This window comes from Kogia breviceps, chromosome 6 (genome assembly GCF_026419965.1).
Source record: "Kogia breviceps isolate mKogBre1 chromosome 6, mKogBre1 haplotype 1, whole genome shotgun sequence".
Classification (NCBI taxonomy): domain Eukaryota; kingdom Metazoa; phylum Chordata; class Mammalia; order Artiodactyla; family Physeteridae; genus Kogia; species Kogia breviceps.
Window position 1 is genome coordinate 22524935 of NC_081315.1, and position 17919 is coordinate 22542853.

A 17919-nucleotide genomic window follows, 5' to 3' on the forward strand; every position below is an offset into this window, starting at 1 on the left:
CAACTTACCAGGTGGTAAGTTCATTTCCTTTTTCTTTTTAGATTTTTCTCTTCGCTTAGATTTCTCCTTTTCTGAAAACATAAAATTGAGGTGCCTTTTCCACCCTTTCCCTCCTTCTTTACCCCCATTTTTCCTCTTCTCTCAGTCAGGTCCTCCGCCCGGGATTGGGAGACCCGCCCCCCGCGGAAGGGGGAGTGACGGGGCGGAGCGAACAGTAGTGGGCGGGCCTTCCCGTGTCGACGTGCTGACGTCGGAGGACATCCGGTCCGGCTCCTAGTACCTGGAAGCAGCTCTGTCCGCCTTCCTTGGGGCTTAGTAGCATTTTTTTCCCCCGGAATTGTGGCCCTCGAATTGGATCTGCAGCCGCCGCGAGCGGGCCTCACGCCATTCCCTGCCCCTCGGCCCCCGGAGTGAGCCCGGCCTCCCCGCGAGGGTGAGCGAGGTCGGCCCGGAGCGCGCGCGAGGGAGGGTGCCCCGCGGGCGGCGACGGCCGTCGGTTCCCCGAGTCGCGTGGCACCTCCGCCGACTCTCCCCTGGGCTCCCCCTGCACCCCGCTGGGTCCTCCGGCCGCAGGCTTTGCCTCCAAAGCCGCAGTGGCCCCGGGCCTGTTTTCTCATTTCGTGACACGGGCCACGTCCTGAAGAAGTGGGAGCGTTCCTGGAGAAGGGCTTAAACCCATATAACGCTAAGAAATAGAATTCACTCTTTAGAACCAACTAGAGGGGAAAAAAATGAGGCTCAAGTTTCCCAGCGGGACGCAGAAAATTCAACCGGTGATCACCCTGTGATTATTTGTTCAGCTCCTTTGGCGAGGGCAGTACACAACTTTTCACCCTGTAAGTTTTGTCATTGTAAATACCGGAAGGGTGACCTAGTGGACTTGGACGTTACTCCAGGTAACCACCCATTAAACCTCCTTGTCTGGTTTGTTCATATTTTTAAGTTGCAACTAACCACCGTTGGGCATTCCAACATCAGAGTTGAAACCCGGAAAGTAGGACAGCTTTGAGTGACCTTAGTATTGTTCCAGGTACAAGCTGATGTATGATTTTGCTGTATTGTACTGAGAAATGTAAGTGTCAATGTGTGTTTTCATGGAACTCTCCCTGTATCATGGACACGACTTTGGTTTCTTTGAATATTTTTGTCTTCAGGAAGGTTGTGTGTCAGTCACCATTGAAACTTAAAACCGTGCTTGGAGGTTTGGAATTTGTAGATCTTGGATAGAGCCTAGAAGTCTAAATCTGTGCTTTTAGGGAATTCCACAGTTGATTTTTGAGAACCACTCTTAGAAAAGACTTCTTAAAAAATACACGTATTTTGAAGAATATTAAGAAATTTGAGATTCTATTTCAAAGCAAGCACATGGACTCATTCATTCGTGTATCTCTTCATTTGTTAAGGCTTAATTTATGCCAGGCAGGGCTGGGAGGCAAACATTGTCAAGAAAGATAGGGCTGGAATCCTCAGGGAACTTGTGTCTTCACATGGGATAAAAAGCCAAATAAAAATGTGTTATTTAGTGAAAATCTTGTTTTTCTAAATGAGGTAGTTCTTTCAACTACCTGATAAAAGCCAGTTTCAAAATCCTTACTTTGATACGTGTGGTAAAAACATACTGTTAAATTTGAACCCTGTTAACATTACATGCTCACTGCAGGTAAAAGTAGTGGGAAAGGCAGCTTTCAGGGAGTCAAAGCTACTCTGATGCCTTTAATATCTTTTCGGAGAGGGTAGTTTGGCTTTTTAGTTAATGTTGTCATTTGACTTGACTATATTACATGTTTTATTTAGGTATTACATGGGAGAAATTAGACATACTTGAAGACTTGGCAGCGTCAGGTCATCTGAATATATGGCTTAAAAAAGTGATATAAACTGGGTAAATAATATACTTTTAAATGATTCTTGTTATTTATATATTCCTAATAATTTTTTTTCACTTGGTACAGAGTAATTTTTAAAGAACATTGGATATCAAGTGAACTTTTTTTGCTCTGTGGGAAAGAAAACCATTTTGGCTGTTAGGATAAATCTTTCTGATGTTTACATTTTTTAGAACTGTTTGGTAATACATATAAGTGCCTTATTTTAAAAGCCATCTATTTGGGATGATGTGTGCTAAATGATGCATAAAGGCTTAAAATGTGCTTAACCATCAAAATAGCAGGGTTGAGTTTAAAGTTTAATGAGAATTAGAAGATTTCATTCTGCTAATCATTAGTTTCTTTAAAATAGCAAATGCAACAAGGCAGTTATATCTTCTCTGCTTGTGTAGAAAGAAGGGGAGATGCCTAAAAAAAAGACTGGTGCGAGGAAGAAGGCAGAGAATCGCCGGGAACGTGAAAAACAACTAAGAGCGTCAAGAAGCACTATCGATTTAGCTAAACACCCGTGCAATGCTTCAATGGTAACAGTTTTTTTTGGTTATCAGTTGAAAAACTATATAAATCTATGTTAAGGGCATGTCTGTTGTTTTCATTAACACTGAGTAGTGGTGAATTTTGTTTGATTTTGTTATTTCTAAAACCTGTCGTATTAGCTTGGCTACTGTTGGTGACAAATAGATATGTATTGAATAGGAATACATACTAGGAACTGTGTGACATTCTCCAGTTTCTCTAACCTAGTATGCCTTCCTCAGTTTGTCCTATTAATTGGAGCCTTTTCATCCTAAGTCATCATTACCTCTTCCCTTCCTTTGACCATATTTCTCTGAGTTGTTCCATATCTTCTTGTTTCCACGCCTCTCTACTTTTTCTGTTCCCACTCTTCATTTTTTTTTCTTTTTTAATTTCATCGAACACACATGAAATGCTTAATGTGACTTAATTCCTCATATGTGTATTGTTTGCCTACTCTGTGCCAGGTGCTGTTTTAGGCGCTGTGGGGAATACATAGCTGAATGACACGGTCCTGGTTTCCACAAGCTTATAGCTCAGTTGGTTTTCTGTGTTACTTAATGTTTATCAGTGACAGAAATCCAACCTAAGTAACTTCAGGGAGAAATAGTTTATTGAATAAGTAATGGGCTAACTTGTGTAGTTGGGAAGAGCATGGATGTACCTCGGATGCAAGGAGAGCTGGAACCTGAAACAACTTGTAGTTCTGTCTTTTGCTTTTATTTAGTTCCATTTTCTCAGATTGTTTTATTCCATTTCGGGGGGTTCATAGCCACTGGGTCCATAGCTCCCATGTCTCACATCACATATTGTTGCCCTCAGAGAGGTAAAGAACTCTGATGGGTTGGGCTTGGGTGGGTGTCCATCCCAGGATTAACCAGCATTTGTACTGGGTTGGTGGGGGGGGTGAGGGGGAGCGAGATTACGTGGCACAGATAGGACAGGGGGGACTCCCTTGTCCGTGTCAGGGTGATTTCTAGAGAAGAGAAGGAGGACAAAGAAATGACTCATACATAAGTATCTACAGTGAGGGCTAGACTTCGGTAAGTGCTGCGGAAAGGTACAATTGGGATTAAGGTTCATTAGGACTAAGAGGCGATGGAGGTGAGTGCGGGGATGGGGTACAGTTCACAGAGGAGGTGGGATAATCACCAGCACTTCCAGTAGGTACAGAAGTGAGGAGGGACTTTTCAGGGAAAAGTATTAGAATAAGTAAGGCATGGAAAAGAAGAAATACGAGACATATGTTGAGAATGGCCGACAAATAGTGACTTGAATCTAAAGAGGATAGGCCAGTGAGGTTTGAAAAGTGGTTAGAGACCAGATTGTGGAGAGCTTTTTAATACCATGTTTAGAATTCTGGATTTTCTGTGAGCTTCAACATACTGTGTTCTCTACTGTTTCTTGTGTTCATTCTGTATTATTTTTCTGATTGCTTAAAAAAAAAATCCAAAAAACAGACCACTACTATATTTAGCCTCTTTTGTGAAAAGGCCACTCCTTTCTCTAGCGTGGTATGCCCCCAAACATACCTTTGTTGTTAAAGTATGTGTAGATGCTTGTATTCATGGGTGGAATTGGAGGGTTTGGGCAAATGTCACTTAAATTTTAACATGAAAAATGGTATTCTTTATAATTCAAGTAACTTTGCAGTTTTCAGCCAGTAGAAAGATTAATGTTATGTTTTTATATTTTACAGGAATGTGACAAGTGTCAGAGGTAAATTTTTATTTATTTCTTTATCTATATGTAATAATATAGACTGACCTTTTATCTGATATTGACTAGATTTTAAAATTTTCTTTTGCATGACAAGACGGCAGAAGAACAGAGCATTTTGCTATTTTTGTAATTCTGTACAGAAGTTACCAATTTGTGCACAGTGTGGTAAGTATATGATCAAAACACATGCTTTTCTTTTTATCAAACATTTGTTTGGCATTTAATCACTTTGAACCTGTGGGTTTATCATTATCATTTACAGTAATGTTATACCTTACTATTAATAAGACTACATAAAATGTTATTTGGCCTATCAAAAAACTGTCAAGTCTTGGTTTTGCGTCTTTGATGTAATGTTGGAAAAGAATTAAGATACAATTTAGCTAAAGGTACCACGTGTTGTTTTGAACATGGAAAGATTAGATTTCAGAGTAATAACATTTGGTGATGCTGCATTTTTATTTATACTGTCTTAGTCTTGTCAATATCCTTCGTTTACTTTCTTACATTTTGATTTCTGCTGATACTGCCTGCAGTGTGTTAGGCTTGAAAATAATTTTATTCCACATTTACCTGGTGCCAGTTTTTGTGATCAGTTGTTTTTCTGTTTGGTTCTTAGCGTATGATTCTTGAATTTCCTCACATGTATTCCCAAGTGAGTAGAATAGAGTTCCTAAACCACTTAACTAGTTCCCAAGTGTAAGTGGAAACTTTTATTCAGAGTAAATGATTATTCAGAGTAAAACTAAATAGTAGTTCATAGAACAACAAGATCCATGTTTCCCAAATAGTCTTCCACAGAATACTTGAGATATTAGTAGGTATTTCTTAAAGCAGAGCATACATTTGAGACACGCTGCGTGTTTCATGCCCTCATTCCCACCTGGGAGAGTTCTTTTACCTATGTATGTGTTAAAGGTTCTGAAGACCTCCAGTAAAGAAACCTGATTAATTTAGTCTTTACTCCAGATTAGTCCCCCAAACTTTTATTTGAACAGGTATGCCCTTTGCTTATAGCATAATAGTTTCAGGTGAAACACTGTTTGAGATATGCTCATTTAAATGTGTTTATGCATCATAACATCGCAAAAAGTTAGGAAGGCTTAGGGCCACACCCCTGAATGTTTCTAGTGTAGTTCTAGCTTTCAGAGACGGCTTTGAGGTCTGTAATTGATGGAAAAGAGAACACTGGCCTAGATAGACCAGTCATTTGCCAGTTTTTATATCCTTATTTACAAAAGACAAATGGATGTAGAGTGAGAAAATAGACTGTGGAGAAGATTGAGATAAGCTGTCGCTAGGCCCTTCCCCTGTTTTCAGCGTTTGTGGTGCTGTGCACCGATACACTTCCCACTCACTGATTCTTGTCCTTAGTGTTGGACAGGGAGCAGCTGGGGGGCTGCTGCCCCTCATTTCCCGTTTCTCTTCCCATTTCCTGTTGTCTAGCTTTGTTTCTTAGGTGATTAATCAAGGTAGTGGAAAATTGAGCATCTTCTGTTTCTTTCGTGTGTGTTCTGCTTTGTGGAGCCTGAGATGCGTGATTAACATGTCACCATTAATCCTCTCACAGCATGTGATAAGTGAATTTCCTGACAGTGTTTCCGATTGGTAATTCCGCTGCTGAATAAGAGCTCTTGTGGCTGTATTGTGACTTTTAGCTTTACCACTATAATCCTGATTTTTGTGCTCATTTGGGCACTATTTGACAATTCTTTTAGAAGAATGTTTACCCAGGGGCTAAGTTTGTAAATTTTTAACTATGGTTAAACATAAAAAAATGAACCAGATAATTTGCATAATTATTATTTGATTTGCTTTGGTTTGATATGTTCTAGGGAAAGAAAGAAGCAGTAACTTCAAATCAGACTGCCTTTATTGTGAATTTTAAAATGTAAAATTCACTTTTAAAGCATATCATTTAAAAATCTCCCTGAATTCATCTGAAAATTCACAAGATTTTTAACTGCTTTAGTGATTATTAGATTACAAAGCATAACCTTCAAATTTTGGTCTTAGTACAAACATGAATCATCATATAAGTTCCTAATCTCAAAAAATCTGACTCAGGTAATGAGGTCTCAGTTATATCCATTTTCTTTTTTCAGTTATATAAGCAGTAAATAGTGCTGGTCTCTCTTTATTTTCAAATTATTTCCATAGGAAGTTGGGCTAGATAAAAAGAGGAATTAGTGAATATTTGTATGTATTACTTTGCAAGACTAATAGTGAAAATTTGTTTCTTTGCTAGGGAAAACAAAGTGCATGATGAAGTCTTCTGACTGTGTCATAAAACATGCTGGTGTCTACAGTACTGGCCTTGCCATGGTGGTAAGCTTCTTGTAGTTATCTTTTAGACCAGTAGGTTTCCAAGGATAAGGAGAGGGCATTCTGACTATATGCAGTTATTTTTTTCTAAATGTAATCAGTCTGGAGTTACCTGGATTATCTGTGGCATGTTTTTGTATGATTTTCACTTATTACCCACTTGTTTTTGACTGCTTTCTTGTTTCTTACTGGGAAATGTATAAGGAAGGGAAACTCATCTAATGTTGACCTAAACAACATTCATTTGTTAGTGATACCTTTCTAATATACATTAATTAGATATCACAAAATATTATTTACTATACTGAAAGTGCTGCTAAACTAAGATTTAGTCTTTTGGTTAAATAAGCAACGTAGTTCCAAAAGAAACTAGGATTGTTTTTTTAAAGCTTTATGTTTCAAAAAAGAGTACATAGTTAACACAGAATTATGCTCTTTACTACATATAGTTACATGTAGTTCATTACATGTCGTTATCTCTTCGTTACGTGTAGACGTTTCAAAGAAAATTTATCATTTTAAGTAATAGAAACAGTTGCATTGTGTGAGGCATTTTGCTTTTTTTTTTTTCCAAAAAACTGTTATCCTTTTGACCAGTTTTACTATCTTCTATTGTGTGAATTTATTCTTAGGTCCAAATGTCGGTCCATGAGGAAAGTAATATTTATAGTAGAATATTCATAACTTTCCAAGAACACGTAATTTTTCATCATGAGGCAGACCTTTATATTTTTCATGAGTGGCTATCTTATAGAAGAGCTGGAATTATTCATAATCATCTTGTGAAAATTCTTTAAGTATAGGATCGTCAGTGTTATCTTTATTCAGAAGCTGTTGTAATCTTGGTAGTTTGCTTATGTCTAGATTTATCAAATTATTATTTTTTTAATTCACTGAGGTGTATGAGTATGAATGATCTCTTCTATAAAGAATACATTAAAGTAGAATCATGCATCATTAGCTCTAAATTCTAGAAAAGTGATTTTAAGATTCCCCCTCCCCGACTCTTTCCCCTGATTTGCCCTGGGAGCCTGACTTGGGTGGCGGGCTGGATCAGTGCCTTACTGAGGGCTTCTTTTTGGGTTCAGCTGCCCCAAAAGGACTTTGGCAAGAGACCTGATGATAGGAGGAAATTATGATCCGGGTGTTTATTCTCCCAGCTTCCTCCCTACCAGCTTGTCCTGGTTTCCACATGGATTGGCCACCAGTTCCTCTCCATATGACCACGTAGTCCTCTGCATACGGTTGCCTCTCTCTTGCCCTCGTAGAACCTCCCTCCCTTCCCTGCCCTTGGCCCTTCAGCCCTAGGGGTAGTATCTGCATCATCCCTGACGTTTTTTTCGAAGCCCTTCCCTGTTCTTTGTGAATTATCTCTTTAAACTCCCCTGGATTACCCCGTTTAATGTGTCATTCTTCTCTTGCTAGAACCCTGACTAATCCAAGAGATAGATTCGAGGACTTGCTATCTACACTGGGAATCTGTTTTTACAAGTCCCAAAACATTCTTCCTATTTGCTCTTTTCCACTTTTGTTACAGTGCCTTGAATAGTAGAACAGTGAATTTTGAGGGTTAGAAGACCTTCATTTGAATCGCAGCTCAGCTCTAGTGTAACTCTAGATCTTGGACTTAGTCTCAGGCCCCTGTCCCTCCTCACCTGTAAAGGAAAAACCGTCCGATTCCATTTCCTTAAGATTCTTTCTAGCTCTTGGTGTTCTGTAGATGTCATTGTGTTATTAAAGGTGTGTGTAGTCTTACAGTCTTACCTTGACAGAGAATTGGAAAGTCTTACCCTGTCATTTAGTTCCAAATATTTTATTTTAGTTTTATGTAACAAAGAGATATAATAATGATTTAATGCATAAGTTGCCTTAAACAAGATGCTGGCAGAAGTTTAATATTTTCTCTCTGTCATTCTAGAAAAGCCATATATTTATTTTATAAATTACGCACTTAAGAAGGAACTTTCTTAAGTCAGGAATGTTAGTATTTGAAAAAACTTAATGTAGTTGCTAGAATTGCTGTAGACGGGAATGCTTAAACCATGGGCTCTGGGCCTCATTTGATTTATTGTAAAATTCAGCTTGGGGGCAACGCTGTCATCCCTCTGACTTATTTTAATGATTAATATTAGCGTAAGTGTATAGTTTCCCTTCTGCTTCTTTTTCTTGTGATTTATAGATTTGTATATTGTATATAGCTATTGGTGAAGTCGTTTGATGTTCAGGAAACACTCTTTAATTTTGGCTTAGACAGTACATTTTCTTTAATGAAGCCACTCATTATCACTGAAGGTTGATAAGTGGCTAAACGTACATAATTTTGGTGGTTGCCACTCTTTAAACTATGGCTGCAGCTAGTCGCGTCAGAGGTTAATTTTTCATGTTCTTTGGTTGCAGGGTGCAATATGTGACTTCTGTGAAGCTTGGGTTTGTCATGGTAGGAAGTGTCTCAGTACACATGCCTGTGCCTGCCCGCTTACCGATGCTGAGTGTGTGGAATGTGAACGGGGTGTCTGGGACCACGGTGAGTGGTTACATACAAATGATGAGCTTTGCTGGAACTGAAGGCTGACTTTGAAACGTTCTGGATGCTCTTTTTTAATGATTTCTTTAGGATCCTATCAGTCGTAAGTACTGGCACTGTTTTGGTTATCAGTTTAGTTGGAAAAGGGATTTATACCAGCAGTAACAGGCAATACTAGGATTTTTACCTAGGCAGGTAGGGAGGGGAGTTACAGGGGAGGAAGTGTCTCTGAGCGTTGTGAGTATATATGGGTAGCCAGGGTACAGTGGGAGTTCACTCTTCTGTGGTTCAATTTGTCAGTTTTCTTTGTAGCCTTTGCCAGAGCAAAGACTGCCGTGCTATTTTAGTGTAAATCTGAAATAACTTGCCATCTTTTCTGAGCAGTTTTCCAGATGAGTTTTTAAAATTAAACTTTATCATATTTACATTTGTGGGTTTTGTTCTTTAATCCAATAGGAGGCAGAATTTTCAGCTGTTCTTTTTGCCATAACTTTCTCTGTGAAGATGATCAGTTTGAACATCAGGCCAGCTGCCAGGTTTTAGAAGCGGAAACATTTAAATGTAAGTTTTTATACGTTTGATGTTCTTTATACCTAAGATTCTTAGTAGTATAAGTGTGAAACTTAATGAAAAAGGAATTTAGTTTTTCATGCGGCCTCTTATGGACTGTAATTTAATTCAATATTTATTTTCTGTTTGTAGAAAAAATTCAGAGCACATACAGTCCTTTTTTTTTTTTTTTTTTTTTTTTTTTTTTTTTTTTTTGCGGTACGCGGGCCTCTCACCGCTGTGGCCTCTCCCGTTGCGGAGCACAGGCTCCGGACGCGCAGGCCTAGCGGCCATGGCTCACGGGCTTAGTTGCTCCGCGGCATGTGGGATCTTCCCGGACCAGGGCACGAACCTGTGTCTCCTGCATCGGCAGGCGGATTCTCAACCACTGCGCCACCAGGGAAGCCCCATACAGTCCATTTTTGCCGAGCAGTGTGCTGGTGACATTTTGGTTGGTCAGTTCTTCATTTTGTGGGGCTGATCAGGCGTCGTAGGACTTGCAGCATTCCTGATCCTGAATACTAAATGTCATTTTCACTTCCAAGTTATGATAACAACCAACATACCCTCCCCCCCGTTTTCAGGTGTCCCCAGATACGTGGTACACCCCTAGTTTGTTCCTGCTAGTTGGTTCCAGTGACTCTTAGACAGGACTGTGCATCAGAAACACCTGTGGAGGTTTTTTTCAAAAGTACAGGTGTTAAGGCCTCATCCCTGGAGATTTCTGTCTTTAAGTGCGTGGCAGGTGCCAGGCATCTGTATTTAACCTGCACACTTAACTCTCATGTATATTCTAGTTTGAGAAGCGGTGTTTCATGGTATCATCTTTAGAGATAGGTTGCATTTTATTTTATTTCTATTCTGTTGATTCGCAAAAGCTCAAGTGTTAGATTCAGACATTGCTTGAATTCTACTTCTTGGCCAGATGTTTTTGGGCAACTTACCAAATCTTTCTAAACCCGAAATTTGTTATGTATGAAAGAAAGATGCTAATTTTTTCAAAGAGTTAATTGAAGTGAGAATCCATATAAAGCATAAGTACGGTACCTGTCACTGAGAAAGCCCTTATGAAATAGTAGATACCGCTGTAGGAAAGACTGAAATTCCAAATTCATGTTCTTGAATTTGGTTCTTGCTCTGAAATGCTCATCCCTTTGCTCGTCTGTAAATTTAACGTTGATAAGTCATCAGTCTAGGACACACATACACACACATATGTAATTCTTGTGATATTTATAAAGAAAATCTCAGAAGATGAAAGGAACATCTCAGAGTAGTTAGCCTTTTTGAGCTGTTCCTGGGCTTCTGCAGAATGTATAATATAAAAGTTGAATTATTTTATTTGGGACTTGGGAGCTTTGTGTATTCTGTAGCATTTAAACCCCAAAGACGGGCAACTGTAAGTGATAAGGCTATATTTCCATCAAGAAGTTTTAGTGATTCAGTAAAAGACAAAGGAAAAATAAAGACACTGAATAATTGAAAGGATTTTAAGATAAATCTATTACCATGCCTCTGATACCTCATATTAAAGTCATTCTCATCGCAGATTCACAGGTTTCCTTGGTTTACTGTAATTTATCATCTTTCTTTCCTTTTTTTCATTGCTTTATTTTTTCTTTGCCATTTTTCCTTCGCCAGTTGCCATTCGCTACTTGAAATATTTTCTCTGAAAGTCCCAAAGATAGTTTGTTTCTACTCCCTTAATTGGTCATGTCTCATCATTTTTGGATTTGACCGTACAACTATGAATTGGAAGATACGGAAATTCTATAAAATACTTCTTTACCTGTGGGAAGTATGTTTTGAGGGGAAACAACAAAAACAAAAACAAAACACGTGTGTACTCTGCCTTTATTTTTTAAAATAATGAAAGTGGCCTGGGGACTTCTCATATAAATGGCTTATTGTCAGCAGGCTTTGATGTATTCTAACCTGCTTTCTTTTAAAATACTCTGAAGACATAGAAATAGATTTAAAAAGAAAAGCATTCCCCAGTCTAAAACTAGGAAAGTCACAATATTTTTTAGAATCTGGGAGAAATGCATTTTTTATATAAGTTCAAGATTTTAACTCTTGGGTAGAAAAATAACAGGGCAGTGAAGTGGAGTGCCTGTGTGTTTTTGAGGTGTAATTGGGGGAAGAAGACTGGCAAGGCCACATCCCATCCTAGTGGTTTGGGTTCCCAGCGGTAAGGGTGAGGGTGTGATAGACAACAACGATTTTCTTGGGATTGTGTCATTGTGGCATGTCAAAGATTCAGGTGGTGGGGATGGGAGAAGATTCTGTATCAGAAATGCCTGGTGCACAGGGAAATTGGGTTGGGCACTTTGTACTTTCAGTCTGTGTTCTGGTTCTGTACTTGAAAGGGATTTATAGCATTTTGGTGACATATATCCTCTTTTGACTGAATGAAGAATGAACCTAATTACTCTCTAGGCATATCTTCAAGTAGAAATGATTGAGATTTCAGGTTTTTTCCTCCACAGACTGAAATAATATAGTTATTATTGGAGTAATTTGGTATACTTATATATTCCTATTATATATATATAGTAAGTACTCAGTTGATTTTTACTTTTTTTATTAGCATGTAGGACAGATAATATAAATCCACCTGAAATAGCAGTGTCACTGTGGAAGGAAGCAGGATGGTTGGACAGAAGCAATAATAATACACATAAATGAGAAACCCTCTTTGAGTTTTTAAAAAAATACTTTCCTGTTCAGATTGAAAAAGCTCCCCATGACCCAGGCAGACTTAAAAGAATCCCCAACTTGAAACATCTGCAATATTTGAATTACAAAGATAGATTTCCTTTTGTTTTCTTTACTTTTTCAAAACCTCTAAGTAAATTGAAGGTTAATAGTTTATATTTAGACTATATCAGGGTAAGACTTAGTTTGTTTTCTTGTTTCTATACCTCTCTCAATTATTTTTGTCTTCCATTTTTTGGCATATTCAATATGTGCCAGACAAATTGGCTTTTCTAAAATATTTGCTCTTCAGTTTAGCAGCATTATTGGCATTGATATTTGCATTAATTGTAGATAATGACCAAAATTAATGTGGCTTACTGACTAAAATAGAGATAAAATATTTTAGGATTTTTCCATCTGTTTTCCTACCCACTTGAGTATTATTTTCTCTTCATAGTCACGCTTTTCCACCTGAAGTATTCTTATATCAGAAGTTTGCAAAAAATGGCAATAGCCTACAACATGAGGAGAGAATATATATTAATGGAGACAGTTATTCTTTTAAAAATTGAAGTTATATCCTTTTTTTTTGGCTGTGTTGGGTCTTCGTTGCTGCACGCGGGCTTTCTCTAGTTGCGGCCAGCGGGGGCTACTCTTCGTTGTGGTGCGCGGGCTTCTCATTGCAGTGGCTTCTCTAGTGGTGGAGCACGGGCTCTAGGCGCGCAGGCTTCAGTAGTTGTGGCTCGCGGGCTCAGTAGTTGTGGCTCTCGGGCTCTAGAGCGCAGGCTCAGTAGTTGTGGCGCATGGGCTCAGTTGCTCCGCGGCATGTGGGATCTTCCTGGACCAGTGCTCGAACCTGTGTCCCCTGCATTGGCAGGCGGACTCTTAACCACTGCGCCGCCAGGGAAGTCCTGAACTGTTATATCCTTAGGTGAAGAGTCCAGCCAATGTCACTGAAAAAATGTTTTTACCATTTCAGTTTCCTAAATATCACTAATGAAGTTTGCCATCTCCTAGTTTTGGAGCAATAGAAGGAGATTGGAGGATAGAAGGATGCTGTGTCTGTGAAATTGCTGGATTCCTTGCATCTGGCTGGGGATGCATTTTTTGTGTGTCCTCTAGGTTATGAGACAGAAAAAAAAAAACGTTGATAATTGACCTAAGATAGTACATCAAGTATAAATCTGTGGACAATAGTGTTTTCATTCCAAGTTTGCAAATGGATATTATGTACTTTCCCTCACAGGTGTTTCATGCAATCGGCTTGGTCAGCATTCCTGCCTCCGTTGTAAGGTAAACTTTTATATTTTTTAGTTTTAGATTTTGTTTTTAATCCCCATACTCGGCCACCAGCTCTTGGATTATTTATAGCTATAATAAATCGACAAGGTCCTTAAACATTATGTAATTTACTTCTTTTATTTTAGAGATTGTGAATGAAGTTGAGACAGCTTAGAGACATTTCGTAGGCCAATCCAGTTGGCTTGTCTTAGAGTTGACACTAGTGCGTGTGTCTCCTGAATCTTAGCTCAGTGTTTTTATACCTTAGGTTTATAGAGAACATTCCGACCAAGATGATGAGAGTATATATTACCTTATGTCAAAAATGTACTTGTTTGGTAGAGTTTGAGTACGGGGAAGATTTCCATAATGTTCTGTTTCCTTAGACCTTGTCTCCAGCATTTCCATTTGTCAAAGATCACTAAACAGATGCAGCTGATTCACTGCCTCTCAGAGTCATTTCCCTGGTTCCTACTAATACCCCTAACCCTATCTCTTAATTCCCCCGCACTCTTCTCCGGTTCTGTCTGTGCTGTTTCCTCTGCCTCAGATCACTCTTCCATCTTTGCTTACCCTGCTGCACCTGCATTCTCCTTCAGATCTCGGCTAAGACTTCACGTCTCCCAGGCAGCCTTTCCTGAATCCTGGGTCGGGTTTGGCACGTCTCTTCACTTCCCCTGCAATGTGTAGTGTGTGTAGCTGCCTCTCCACTTGTCTGTGTCCCCAGTTAGACTGTGTGCTCTGTGCAGGTAGATAAGCTGGTCACCATTATGTCATCAGAGGCTTTGTGAATACTCATATTTACGAAGAAACATGTCTGCATATCATACCCTGCATATATTTTCTGTCTTGTGTTTGGGTCATAGTTCAGAAGAGTCCTGGCAGAGACCATTTCCTTTAAGGAATTGAAATCAGGAGCATGACCAGTCCCAACAAAACTCTTAATCTCTGCCCTAACAAAAGTATATCTTTAACTTTACATTTCCTTGAAATACTAAGTGATAGGTTCATATATTTTTTGAATTACTTATTTAACTTGCTCATTTTTATTTCTCCTATATAGGCTTGTTTCTGTGATGATCATACAAGGAGCAAGGTGTTTAAGCAAGAAAAAGGAAAACAGCCTCCCTGCCCGAAATGTGGACATGAAACTCAGGAAACTAAGGATCTTAGCATGTCAAGTAAGGCTCTTGTTACAATACCACTGGGGTGATTTTGCTTTCTTGCTTAGACAAGATTTATCTCTTTTTTTTCTCTTTCTCTTTCTCTTTTTGTTTTTGCCTTTTCTTCATATTTGAAAAGATGAATGTGTTCTCTTATGCAAATGGAATTTTATAGCCTTGGAAAATTTGTGGGTAAAATGTCTCAATTTAACTTAAGAAATATACCATCATTCACTCTGATATTTGGCATTTTGCTTCAGTTAATGACATAGTGAGTACTGAAATTTAAGACCAAAAAGAATGATTTTTCTGTTTTTGCTGAGACTTCATTTTAAATAATTGAGTAGCAGTAAATCCTCAATATTCAAGTGGTGGTAATCTTCAGTTCTTGGAAGTTGGAATTCATTTTGAAGCTATTCTTATGTGTGTGTGTGTGATATTTGAGCAGTGATTCTTATTATGTTATACGTCACTACTGTAGGAAATTGTTTTATAGTTTTTATATAACTTTTCTATGAAGGAATGCAGTTACTACAAACATGCTTACAGTAATGAAGCTCACAATTTTGTTAAAGAGAATTTGACTCTTTACCAAACATATAATGGAACCATAATTCTAAATGACTCTGACAATACTTTGTTTAATCAAAGATATAGTTATACAGTGAGGTGAGACATAATTTTTTACGCTAAACTTTGTTTTGGTACTAAGGCAGAAGAAAAGACAGACTTTGTCTTCTAGGACATCTGAATTATAAAGTAGCTCTCTTGAGAAGAGTGTAATGACGTGAAATCACCTGTTCTGTGATTTGAAAATGCACTTTTAAAAAAAAATGTATTTATTTATTCATTTATTTAAATTTTGGCTGCATTGGGTCTTTGCTGCTGCACGCGGGCTTTCTCTTCTCTAGTTGCAGTGAGCGGGGGCTACTCTTTGTTGTGGGGCGCAGGCTTCTCATTGTGCTGGCTTCTCTTGTTGCAGAGCAGAGGCTCTAGGTGCGTGGGCTTCAGTAGTCGTGGCATACGGGCTTCAGTAGTTGTGGCTCGCGGGCTCTAGAGCGCAGGCTCAGTAGTTGTGGCGCACGGGCTTAGTTGCTCCGTGGCATGTGGGATCTTCCCGGACCAGGGCTCAAACCTGTGTCCCCTGCATTGGCAGGCGGATTCTTAACCACTGCGCCACCAGGGAAGCCCCGGAAATGCACTTTTAATTGATCAAACAAAGGGTGTTTTAGTTTTTAACATGCCTTATTTAACTTATGTATGGAGAATGCTATTATTCTTATTTCATTTTCCTACTTTGTCTAGATTTAATGAAATGACACTGTCATCTTTATCATTTCTTACATATGATGTGTATGTAGACTCTAAGTAGGATTGAACTGATTGTTGTTTCTAAGGTCTCCTTTCTTTCCAGTTAAATGTTAAGTGAGGAAATAAGGAAAATGTGACTGACTTTCATTTGAGAGTAAGAGGCAGCCAGTCAAGTTCATGTAACTTCATATATTGTAGAGGAAAATGAGGATGTAGAGAATTAGAGCTAATCAGGTGCCACATACATATCTGTCTCTCGTAGCGCGCTCCCTGAAATTTGGCAGGCAGACGGGAGGTGAAGAGGGAGATGGAGCTTCTGGGTATGATACCTATTGGAAGAACCTTGCATCTGATAAGTACGGTGATACCAGCTACCATGATGAGGAAGAAGATGAGTACGAAGCAGAGGATGATGAAGAGGAAGAAGATGAAGGTGGAAAGGATTCAGATGCTGAGTCATCAGATTTGTTTACTAATTTGAATTTAGGAAGGACCTATGCCAGTGGCTATGCTCACTATGAGGAACAGGAGAGCTAGGAGAGCTGCTTGCCCATTGGCGACCTTGTCTGAGGAGCTGGAATGTGTGTGCTTGATGAATCGTGTGTGGATATACAGACGCGCGTCCTGTCGCTTAGCCTTATGTGAAAGACTAGTCACACTTACTGGGGCAAGGAGTAGGGCATAGCATTTCAGTGGGGACTGGTAATCAGGCGTCTAGCATAAGAAAAATGAATTTCAAATGTAAGATGTTTATCGGCCCAAGCAATTGAAGCATCACGGATTGGATTTTACTGATTTCAGTAATCTAGTAGGTTTGCCAATTAAATACATATCCAGGATAAAGGAATAGGATGGTAATATATTTGTTTGAAATTAAATTGCTGTTTTTATTAACACTGCTTAGAAAATCATTCTGTCTGATTTTGTAAAATGTAATGGGTAAAATGAATTATTGTAATTTTTCTTGTTTGTCCACAGGATAAAAGTCAGATGTTATATGCTAAATTTTCATTAAATATTCATGTTAAGTAGTTATATGTGTGTTTTAGCAATTGACTCATTCATTTCTTTCTTCACAGCGTGTGTCCTGAACAATACCTATTATTTATGCTTAAATGTGTAGACAAAGGTGACTATATAGCCATTTTTCAGAATCAGTATCATCACACAGATGTTTTACCCAGGAAATTTCATTTCTCTTTGAATAAATCTAGTATCTCACTTACATACTTTTGATATTTTATTTGATTTCTTATTCTTAGTATTTTAAACCTATTTTGGAAAGCATTCCAATATTTTTGTATAAACTGTTTCTTTTTTTGTCTAGTATGCAAGATAGGTAGCAGAGATTAAGAGTGTGCGATAGACACAAAGTGATGCAGCTAAACCCCATCATTCGTGGTAGGTGGAGAACAGACCGTTGCTGGCACAAGTTCCGGTGGTTACGGTTTACACTGACAGTGAATTGGGATGGTGTGGTAGAAAGGAATGCATCATCAGAGGCTGGCATTTGAAAAGTATGGAGAAAAATTGTAGCCATATGGATTAACAGGTCGGATGGCTATTGCTGAGCCATTTTTATTCCATAGAAACATAATGAACAGCTGAAGGCAGTAACAGGCAACAGAAAGCCAGGTGTGAAAGCCAGAGGGCCTCTAGATGCATTGGAAAAAGCTTTCATCTCTTGCAGCAGAAGAACTCAGAAAACTGAGGACCAAGCCAGGAGTTAGCAGTCTGAATGGGTAAACTTCAAAGACCTGCCATCATGGCAGGTCTATTATGCAAAGGTCAAGGGACTGTTTGGGAATATCCAGGACCCTGACGAGAGAGATGGAGACATTTCAATGGATGCCGCTGAAGATTTTCACTCCCTAGACTCCTGAACTTTCTGAGCCCGCAGTCACAGCCCGCTTCTCTCTCTTAAGGGCAAAGGCGCCTCACC

At 38.9% G+C, this 17919-nt stretch overlaps 1 protein-coding gene across 5 annotated transcripts; it reads left to right on the plus strand.

Moving 5' to 3' along the window:
• The first annotated feature begins 239 nt into the window (after positions 1 to 239).
• On the plus strand, positions 240 to 17204 carry ZNF330 (zinc finger protein 330). Of its 5 annotated transcripts, none has more exons than XM_059066575.2 (11): positions 247 to 433; positions 801 to 896; positions 2279 to 2410; positions 4102 to 4121; positions 4219 to 4289; positions 6373 to 6452; positions 8847 to 8973; positions 9430 to 9534; positions 13469 to 13515; positions 14567 to 14684; positions 16240 to 17204. In XM_059066575.2, the coding sequence occupies exons 3-11, from the start codon at positions 2291 to 2293 to the stop codon at positions 16512 to 16514; spliced, it is 963 nt and encodes a 320-aa protein (XP_058922558.1). In that variant the 5' UTR covers positions 247 to 433; positions 801 to 896; positions 2279 to 2290; the 3' UTR covers positions 16515 to 17204. The 5 variants fall into 5 exon arrangements, with proteins under 5 accessions (XP_058922557.1, XP_058922558.1, XP_066891677.1 ...); XM_067035575.1 differs by lacking the exon at positions 801 to 896 and adding an exon at positions 1795 to 1882 and having other exon boundaries at positions 260 to 433; positions 16240 to 17201; XM_067035577.1 differs by lacking the exon at positions 247 to 433 and adding an exon at positions 1795 to 1882 and having other exon boundaries at positions 16240 to 17201.
• The last annotated feature ends 715 nt before the right edge of the window (positions 17205 to 17919 follow it).

Coding starts and splice junctions, on each gene's coding strand:
- ZNF330 (XM_059066574.2), top strand. CDS start 2,291: ATGCCTAAAAAAAAGACTGGTGCGAGGAAGAAGGCAGAGAATCGCCGG. Junction 2,411..4,101: donor ACCCGTGCAATGCTTCAATG/GTAACAGTTTTT, acceptor TATATTTTACAG/GAATGTGACAAGTGTCAGAG. Junction 4,290..6,372: donor ACCAATTTGTGCACAGTGTG/GTAAGTATATGA, acceptor TTTCTTTGCTAG/GGAAAACAAAGTGCATGATG.